We start from the raw sequence: 10,885 nt of genomic DNA on the forward strand, positions 1-10,885 counted from the left end.
GTGTGTATATATATCTCTCAAAATGGAAAAAATTAATAGAATCATAAACGGAGAGGATCTTAACTCCATGAACCTGCATCTTCTGTAATGTTCACTTCAATTCCTGATTAGTTAGTAGCAAACAAGAGGTGGGGGATAAACCCATGGTTGGTATATTCCTGTATGGATGTTCACATCAAAACCGATAAAAATAAAGTGCAAACCGATTCAAGAAACCAAAAAAGGCACAATATATAAAAAAAAAAAAATTGGATGCGTTAGGATGTTCTTTTTTAGCAATCGTTTCGATCGATCAAATTTTGAATTCATTTTCCAAGACCAAACCAAACTGAACCAAATCACATACATAAATATTAATACTTATTTTTTTTTAGTATAATATATTGTATTAAACTATGAGTTATTTTTTTTTAAGAAATTTAGGGTGAATAGACGGTGCTACAATCCAAGGCAGTGAAGACCTTCAATTTTTTTTTTAACTTTCATGCTTAAAGAGTACTAATAAAAGCTTTTACATTTACCTCCCTCCGAAGATACTAACGGAACCTCTCAAATTCAATATTGTATTATGCTATTGTGTTGTTGGTTTTTAATTTATTTTAACAATACTTCTTAGTTAAATTTAATATATTTTCTTGACAAAAAAAAAAAAATTTTTTTTTTACTTTTTCAACTTTCATGTTTCAAAATAATCGTTTATTTTCATTCTTAATTGTTACTATTAGTATATTATGTTATATTTTACATCGGACCTATGATTTTATTGTGTCGTTAAAATGTTATTTTGAATTTTTTTTTTCTTAACAAAATTGTAATTTTGATATTCGAAAATAGATCCAAATCAAACTGCATTAAATTGGTTGTGATCAATTTTTTTTAGAAGTCAAACAAACTGAACAACAAATATTTTAATTATTGGATCAAAATAATTTTTTTCTTTATAATCGATACAAACTGCACTGCGAACACATTCTTCATTGATTATTTCTATCATTATAAACAGGCTCTTAAGGTCCCTACGAAAAATGGTACACGTTTTCTATCCATAAAATCAAACACTAACTCGAGCTTCAAAATGCTTGTAGATACCACTCCAACGTTCCAAGAGACAAAGTCTTGTCCCATTTGGTCAACCATTTGTTCATCGTTCTTGGTCCATTGCATGTTCTATTACATATCTCAAATCATGATTTACTCCTTTCATCTCAAAATAACTTTTCGTAATATACTTTGATCATAAATTCTTTATTAATAAAGACAAACGATAATAACACATAAGAAAATGTCCTTAACATTTATTTTAAAAAAAACAATTTATATTTATTTTTAAAGTGAATAAATAGGATGTACATGGTTGGAATATATATTCAATCCACTTTTAGAATGCATAAAATAATTTAATGATTTTTTTAAGGTTAATTTAACGATTTGTGAAGTGCTTTTGTCGCTCACTATGTTTATTTTTTCCTTTGATTTTGCATTGTTCTCTTCATTTATTTTCTCATAGGTGGAAGGAAGAGCAAAAACAACAGTGAGGGGAAGAAGAAAGGGGAACATTGAAAAGTGAGACATTCCAACCAAAGCAAACAAAAGTCCGCCACTTTGCTTCAAGTCAACTGCCGACTTCACAGGTCACATTCTCTTTGTCTTCTTCTTCTTCTTCTTCTTTACAATCATTATCACCATTTTCTTGTCTTTACAAAATCATTGATTCATTATCACCTTCACCTTGTTTCTCACGCAACAATGGCGAATAATTTTTCATACTTTTTACTAACACTATTACTACTCTTCACCTTAACAGTAACAGGATCATCATCGCAATCCATGGACGACGTCAAGCCTTCAACTCCTCTCGTATCCTTTCTCGAAATTCTCCAACACACCGCATTCAACACATTCGGCAATTCCAATTTCGATCCTAAAACCTACGTCGATTTACCTCTCAAATTCCCCCTTTCCGTTACGGATCACGCCTTCCATAATCTTTCTAAATCCTCCACCGGTTCAGTGTCCGTTCATGATTTGAATCGTTTTATAGAAACTTACTTTCATGCTGCAGGTCATGATCTCGTGTACTCTGATCCAGAGGATTTTGTCCCTGAGCCTGATGGTTTTTTGCCTAAAGTGAAAAACCCTGAGGTCAGAGCATGGGCAATTAAGGTTCATTCTCTTTGGAAAAATTTGAGTAGGAAAGTATCCAGTGAGGTCAAGACTCATCCTAACTACCATACTCTGCTTCCTGTTCCTGGTTCTGTTGTTATTCCTGGCTCTCGATTTCGTGAAGTTTATTACTGGGATTCCTACTGGGTAATTAGGTTTGTTTCTTCCTTTTTTACTCTTATTTGAACTAAAATTTCACATTTTTTGCAACAGTCAATTGCGGTTAATACTAATAGTGTCCAACATTGTGAGTTAATGAGTTTCGGCACTTGTTAAGTTAATTAATCACCTATTTCAACTGTTTAAAATATTGTCACAGAAGTTTCTAATATTGGCTGTACAAAAATCATTTCTGTTTTTGTCTTTGATTTTCAGGGGGTTGTTGGTGAGTAAAATGTATAAGACTGCTAAATCTATTGTCACCAATCTCATTTCATTGATCGAGGAATACGGGTTTGTGCTTAATGGTGCTAGAGCATACTACACCAACAGGAGGTACCCTGCTATTACTTTCTGTAATTTTATCGATTGCATTGGTGTGCCCCAACATTTTCTACTGATTGCAAACTTGTGTCATCTCTATGAAATTATGAAATATTTAATACTATATCCATCTAGAATAGGATACTGCTAATGTGGAATCAACGTGCTTTGGTGTGAAATACGGAACCAGATTCTCTGCATTAACAAATACAAACATTTACAAAAATTAATTGATCTCAGCCATTGATTTGAGACCGATTTGTTGCATCTTTACCAAATCATCCTTAAATAATCTACACCTTTGATTTGAGATCATATAACAACCAAGATGAATTACTACGCCATGCATTTAATGCGTGGAATCCAAATCCATGAATAACTTTCAAAACAGTATTAATGAATTATCGTACTTTCTAAATCATCAATTTTAATGACTAGTCTAAGTCTCAACTTTAACCTTTTTAATTTGTTTTGTTTTATAAGCAGTCAACTTATTTGAGTACCTTTTATAGCGAGGGTTGGTGTTTAATTGCTTATATTTTTGTTGAAATAGATTTTGATCCTTTTCTGCACTTAATTTTTTTTTAATTTTTTTTTTGTAATTTATTCTATTGATCTAAGAGTAACTTAATGAACGCATTCTAACAGGATATTATAGCATAATCCTACTCTCCTTGTTTTACCGTGATCATATCTATACTGCACTGCACCTTTTGCAATTAAACTAATTATTTTTGCAACATATATATCCTAATTTTTATACTTTCAAACAGAAAGATAACAATGAGTTTAACTATAACTTTACAGCCAGCCTCCCCTTTTAAGTGCTATGATTTATGAGATATACGCTAGGACTGGTGATATAGAATTAGTTAAAAGGTCTCTGCCTGCACTACTGAAAGAGCACGAGTTTTGGAATTCAGGTATTATGCCAAAATGTGTGCCTATATCACTTGTGAGGTTATTATCTAAGGTTGGATTATGCTTGAATATACACACCTCTTAGGTTGCCCATGTTTATTGTTTTACCTTTCATTGTCTTATAGATATACATAAAGTGAACATTTCGGATGCTCAAGGTTGCACTCGCACTTTAAATCGCTATTATGCAAGGTGGAACAAACCAAGGCCAGAATCGTCCACAATGGTGTGTGTGGTATGTTAATAACCGAGGTATAAATGAAATAATATTTAATGTTCAACTTTGGGTAATTCCATGCCATAGGACAAGGCATCTGCTTCCAAGTTCACGACTGTTTCAGAAAAACAACATTTTTACCGTGAACTAGCATCAGCTGCTGAATCAGGATGGGATTTCAGCACAAGATGGATGAGGTACTACTTTATATACGAGTCATCTAAATGTGTGTTTATTAGGCTGCCTAGTGTGTGCAAGCAAATGCAGTTTCAATCAAAAGCTCACTTTCATAGAACACACGTCAGCTTGTTTCTAACATGTTGCTTTTTTTAAGTTATCAATAATACTTACAATACTATGAAATGAAATCATGTTTTGATGCAGACACCCTCCCAACTTCACAACATTGTCTACAACATCAGTGATACCTGTTGATTTAAATGCATTTCTACTTGGGGTAAGTTGCAGACCATGGAGTAAAAGATGACCTAAAATAAGTATTCTGCAACCTGATCATTAAATTCTTTGATCATCATTGATCCAGATGGAACTTAATATTGCCTTCTTTGCAAATGTTACTGGAGATAATAGGACTGCTGAACACTTCCTGCAAATTTCTGATGTTAGAAAGGAGGCAATTAACTCGGTTTTCTGGAATGCAAACATGAAACAATGGCTTGATTCCTGGCTCAGCAATACCACACATGAGGTATTTTCAAGTGCTACTTGTATAAATCTACCATATGGGGAGCTGTCTTAGCCTTCTGCTAACTGTCTTTTTCATACTTCCAGAAGGTTCAAGTTTGGGATACCTTGCACCAGAATCAAAATGTATTTGCTTCCAATTTTGTTCCTTTGTGGATGAAGCCATTTTACTCAGGTATTCATGATAATATATCCACATTAACTCTAGTATCAATTAAATTAAGTGCATGGCTTGTTGTTACAGTGGTGCTATTTTTCTAATTAGCGATCCTGAAGTTTATTAACACAGTTACCTTGAATGTGCATGCATATCTATGGAAAATTAGGAACTTAGGATCAAATAGAAGTGTAAGACATATAATTGTTCGATCCATGACTTATTATTGTTTGTGATTGTCTTCGGTATGATTATTCAAATAGTTGGTCTTTAAACATTTGGATAGAATGCTAAATAATTTGAGGTTAGCATATAGAGATGTCAATAATTTCCTTAAGTCTATATGCTTAATATTGAAGAAATGTCTGTCCTAGATTACACTGTTGATTGGTATACACGTTCTACATGCATATCTAATCTATGCAGACCATTTCTAGATGTTGGACTTGCTAGTTGTTGAATATAAATGTTCTTGATTTTCTATTCAACGGTGTGAGATTAGTTTACTTTTCATTGATGTCGTTTGTTGATTTATAATAGGAAGGAATTTCTGTTAAATGCACATGAAGGAATATAGATTAGAAAACGCTTTTAGCACATTTTCTCTTGACTTTTTTTTTTGCTTGATACCAAACATGCACCACAGTCCAAAAACATATATCGATTACATGTAATGCATAAATCCTTTACACAATGACTTTATCTTTCTCTCTGATATGTTAAAAAGAATTTCATGTATTTTGTGTTGATGATTAATGTGTTTTATATTTATCAAGATGCTTTGCTAGTGAGTAATGTTCTTAAAAGTCTCAAAACCTCTGGCCTGCTTCGTGCCGCTGGAGTTGCAACTTCTTTGAGTGATTCAGGACAGCAGTGGTAAGCAATAAGCAATTTTGAATTAGTGGGATGTTGTAGTGTGAAATTTTTTCTACATATGTAGGGAGCAGAAAAGGAGAGATAAAATATTTTACTTAATCTGCATTTGGTAATATTGACTCTTATGAAACTTGCAATAGGGACTTCCCGAATGGTTGGGCTCCACTTCAACACATGTTAGTTGAAGGCCTTATAAAATCAGGGTTGGAAGAAGCAAGGTCGTTGGCTGAAGAAATTGCCATAAGATGGATCACAACAAATTATATTGTTTACAAAAAAACGGGTGTAATGCATGAAAAGTTTGACGTGGAGCATTGCGGAGAATTTGGAGGTGGGGGTGAATATGTACCCCAGGTATGACATTGGGACTATGGCTATACTTTGTCATTGTGATTTTTGGTCCAGGGAAACATTTGAGAAACCTAGGCTGTGGCTTTTGTGTATGATTGGAAGGAAATTAGTCTAGTATATTTTCAATATATTTATTACTTGTATTCTTATTTCAAAGGGAAAAAAGTAAATAATATCTCCTTCCATATGAATCTGACTGATTGTATTGCAATGCAGACTGGTTTTGGCTGGTCAAATGGAGTTGTGCTGGCATTCTTGGAGGAGTTTGGGTGGCCTGAAGATCGTAAAATAGAATGCTAATGTGCTTAAAAATGAAAGGTACAATAAGTTCGGTATGCTTTAAGAATTTACTTAGTTTTTTCCACAAGTGGTTGAAGAAAAATTGTTAATAATTGCTTGCTTGAAAAGCTACTTGTTAAAGCTATAAATAAAGCAGAGATAATGAAGAGCTTGATTGGCATATCCAATATTCGATTTTTTTTTATTTTTTTTAAGTACAGAATGTTTAGATGATATGGAATGTGATGCATGGCATCACATATCAATTCTTTATCACAAATTATTGCGTTAGCGAATCTCTTCCACCAAAGTGTTCTTCCATTTGTGGAATTCTTCTCACCCTAAGGCAGCAAACTTTTCTGAATCAGGAGTGTTTGGGTAGAAGATGGTTGCAGGTAAAATCATATTACAATGGATAAAATTAATTATTGATTGAAGTGAAATTTTTAACTTTTTTTCTTCTCTAATATAAACTGATTCTATATATACGTGACTTCATTTTTTAGAGTATGCTTACATTTTTCCTTCCTCTGAAATCTTATTTATAAAGATAAATTTGTTTAATTTCAAATTTACATAATAATCGATTCACTAATATAATTTTATATAAATTAACTTTATCAAAAGCTAAAATAAACCGACCCAAAGAATAATGTATAAACGGACTATTTGTTCTGGGTAATTGACTCACCCCAACATCAGTTCATATGTATGCATCTGAAAAAAATCACGACACTTGTGCATAAGAATGATAATAATAGGTCAGACCAATTAACAAAGTCTACGTTCTTTCTTTAGGTTTCACGAGAAATCCATAAAAAAAAAAAAGTAAAAACTAAAAACTACATCCCAATAAAGGTTACTTCTATGGTGCCATTTAATTTGGGAAAGTAAACTTCTTTCCCATCATGGGAAAGTAAATCTCAATCATTAGATTCAAGAGGAACATTGATTTTATCATAGTCTTTCTACATTATATTTTTTCCCCTTTATCTTCAACCTTACAATCATCAACCATAAGCATCACAAGCAGGACCACTCGATTTCAACTTGATTTGATGATTCTCCAATATATTCCTAATCAAACATAAAAAACTGGTGGCATTTAGCATGGGAATGGAGAGTTGTTTCCCACCATGGGAAAGTTTTTTTCAACCATTAGATTAAGGAGGAGTATTAATTTTATCATGGACTGCCTACACCATATTTTTTCCTTTGTCTTTTACATTTTTTTTTTGTTCAGATCTGTATTTTTTTTCTTTCCATGCTTATATACTTAACCATCATTTGGATCATCAACTTGCTTCTTCTATGATAGAATCCCATCAAAATCCAAACTAGCTTCATCATCATCATTTGGATAATTTTGTTTATTAACACGCAACAATGTTACTACAATCATGTGCAAAACTTCATTAGAAACACATAACTATGTAGTTCAAAACATCACAAACAACAATGAAACAAAGGTTTCAAGTACCACAAAAAGAAGAAGAAGGAGATGAAATAAAAATACAGCAATAGAAATTCAACTATCCTTTGAGAATATGAACAAGAATGTTCATGTCCATGAGAATATTCCAGATCTTGAGTTTTTTTGCCTTATACGTAATAGAGCAATAGAAAAAACATATAAACATAATGAAATCAATGTTGAAATTGATAGAGCGCAAGAGTATGATTACCGGATTATCAAAGAAAAAAATTCCAGATCTGAACAAAAAAAAGTGTAAAAGATAAAGGAAAAATATGGTGTAGGCAATCCATGATAAAATTAATACTCCTCTTTAATCTAATGGTTGAAAAAAACTTTCCCATGATGGGAAACAACTCTCCATTCCCATGCTAAACCCCACCTAAAAATAGGTAAAGTTCGATCCGAGAGATGCAAGCCATTTCGTGCATAAACACTATTACTAATTAGATTTAAAGATCCTCCAAAATCAAACCAAGACAAGCTATACTATAGAATGCAATTCCAAACTACGCAATTATTTTGGAAGTTAGCAATACAATAAGAAACTGACATATCAGGATCAACAGATATTTACTTGAATCAAATTAGTATCATCATTTGGAGTAAAGTTGTTCATAATAATGATCTACATTCCAACATAAGGTTAAGAACTCAAACATACTTACTGCTGGTGGGGTTTATTTGTGTTGGTTGATGATTGTAAGGTTGAAGATAAAGGGGAAAAAATATAATGTAGAAAGACTATGATAAAATCAATGTTCCTCTTGAATCTAATGGTTGAGATTTACTTTCCCATGATGGAAAAGAAGTTTGCTTTCCCAAATTAAATGGCACCTACTTCTATAGCATCGGCTAGCAAGGATCAGGAGAGACAAGATAACGGTTGAAGCATCGTCACAAAATACTCTGAATGAGATTAGTGCCAAGTTTAGCAAGTACATATGCGCAAGAGTTTCCTTTCCAAAATCACGATGAATGGAAATATCTCACTTCTTAAACAAATACACCTGAATGAGCTCCAAGAGGTCCGCATAGCGGTGAAGCCTCATCACTTCCTTTGACACTAAATGCATCACATAAAGAGAGTCCGAAAAAACAAATCAGTTTCTTATAACCAGCAAAGCATACAAAATATTGGACAAACCTACACTACCATAGAAGGCAAAACTCCTAACCAATTCACCATAGTCTACTTTACCTGGATTAGTTAAAACGCTTCCATCCACATTGAGTACCGTTTTATCATTATCACCATGCTGCCAACATACTTCATGAGTGGGCCTAACTCAACTGGTTGAAACAATATTGTTGAATGTGCACTGTGAAACTTGCAATTGCGAATAAACTGAAACCGTAGTTGAGACTATTAGTTGGATACCATCAACACCAACTTGTTTTGAGTGCACCATAGGTACCGTATTATGATAGGGGAGACTTGCTAATTAACATTTGTATTATATCTCTGATATTACTCAAAAGTGTATTAGCGCACAACGAAGACACGTTGGGGAATCCACACCCAAACCACACTTCAACAAACCGCTGAAGGACGAGGCAATGAAGAATAGATTTATCTTACCCACTACAACATAGACATGTAATAACTCTCACTCTTCGATGATGTATGACAAATTTAGTTGAAATAAAATTATGACAAACTTGTTAGATAAAAAATTGCATACTAGCTGAAAGTAATAACTTTCAAACCCAACTTTCTTGCTCCGGTGTTATGCATTTTTTGGTGTGTATTCTCCATTTAAATTGTCTTTCCACACTCAAATGTCATCAATTGATGTAAATATGTTTGGTTTCAACTATTCCTCTCAAAGAAATGTTTGGTTTCAACTAAAGTCCATCCATCAAAATTTCATAACAATTGAGATTATTACTTAAACGGTGTATCAACCACTTACACTAGACCTAATCTAATCATATGTACAAAATGAATATGGTGGAAGCAACTGAATTTGTTTTTGTAAACTTTGGCCCACATGGGCCTTGGCTAACCTTTTCCTCCTCCACATGATACATGTGTATTGTGTAGGACATTCATCAAATGAAATATAAATATTTGCTATATCAATTTGCTATCTTTATAATGTGTCCGTTAAGATAACTATCTCAGTTTTGGTTCATAAGTCAGAAAACTTCACCTGCGCTCTGGCATTTGTCACCAACCATTCCCTCTCTCCCCACACCTGATTCTCTTTACTTTTTCTTTTTTGGTGGAGATTTACCAACCTTACCTTACCAATCAACACATGTACATAGCTATAAACTATTTTGATATATGATCGGTATAATAATACAATATATTTAATTGGTGGATGGATGATTAGTATCACTAATTCGTTTAATAATTTATATATCTAGATTAAGAAACTAGAAAAAAAAGGTTTAATCCTAATACCAAGGATGCGGGTCCTTGAAGATTCGATTCTAACACATAAAAGAGCTAACAATCATTAGAAAATCCCTGCATTCAAATGACGTACGCAACTCAATAATGTAAATAATATACTTTTATGTGCATATAGCCACCCTATAATGAGTGAGTGGGAAGTATAATAGCAAAGTATACAATTGAAAATGGAATTTGCTTCTCAAGTTCCACAACTTATTAGTCAAATAAAGGTGGCTAGCAATCACTAATCAATGACCCAAAGTAAAGTATAAACGGGAAGATTTGATTTATGATTGTGGCAATTAGAAAATACTTACAAAATCTAGGGCTTGATATGAGTTGTGTTTATAGGAAGGGACAAATCTGGGAGAGTGCAACTTTTAGGTACAAGGTCTAGCTGAGGAAGTATATTGGTCAATAGTCCCATTAATTAATTATACAATTTAGATGAGGATAAACTCTATGGCACCGGCCAATTACATATAGTAGTACTTGTGTACAAGCATCTACTTATCCCTTGGCTATGGAATGATAAGGTAAAACTCTGTTATTTACAAATTATATATACTTCCTCTATTTCTAAATATAAATAAAATTGACCTTTTAGGTTAATTTATTTAATGATGTAAGTGATTCAAAATTAACTTTTTAGATTCATTTATTTAATGATGTAAGTAGTTCATCCACTTACATCATTAAATAAATGAATCTAAAAAATCAATTTTACTATATTTAAAAACGGAGGAAGTATATCAGAGAACTTAAGATTTCATATTTATTAATGGGTTAATAGGTCTTTACCCCCCTGTAATATAGGGCACTTTTGGTTTTGCCCCCTGTAATTTTTCTTTT

The 10,885-nt window shown here is 32.8% G+C and overlaps 1 protein-coding gene across 2 annotated transcripts; it reads left to right on the forward strand.

The window, feature by feature from the left end:
- The first annotated feature begins 1,471 nt into the window (after positions 1 to 1,471).
- On the forward strand, positions 1,472 to 6,448 carry LOC25502241 (trehalase). 2 transcript variants are annotated; one of them, XM_013591804.3, is made up of 12 exons: positions 1,472 to 1,631; positions 1,805 to 2,318; positions 2,539 to 2,658; positions 3,454 to 3,569; positions 3,693 to 3,793; positions 3,872 to 3,981; positions 4,169 to 4,241; positions 4,329 to 4,493; positions 4,577 to 4,664; positions 5,423 to 5,522; positions 5,663 to 5,876; positions 6,090 to 6,448. In XM_013591804.3, the coding sequence occupies exons 2-12, from the start codon at positions 1,828 to 1,830 to the stop codon at positions 6,171 to 6,173; spliced, it is 1,662 nt and encodes a 553-aa protein (XP_013447258.1). In that variant the 5' UTR covers positions 1,472 to 1,631; positions 1,805 to 1,827; the 3' UTR covers positions 6,174 to 6,448. The 2 variants fall into 2 exon arrangements, with proteins under 2 accessions (XP_013447258.1, XP_013447260.1); XM_013591806.3 differs by lacking the exon at positions 1,472 to 1,631 and having other exon boundaries at positions 1,675 to 2,318; positions 4,580 to 4,664.
- The last annotated feature ends 4,437 nt before the right edge of the window (positions 6,449 to 10,885 follow it).

Source organism: Medicago truncatula, chromosome 8 (genome assembly GCF_003473485.1).
Source record: "Medicago truncatula cultivar Jemalong A17 chromosome 8, MtrunA17r5.0-ANR, whole genome shotgun sequence".
NCBI lineage: Eukaryota > Viridiplantae > Streptophyta > Magnoliopsida > Fabales > Fabaceae > Medicago > Medicago truncatula.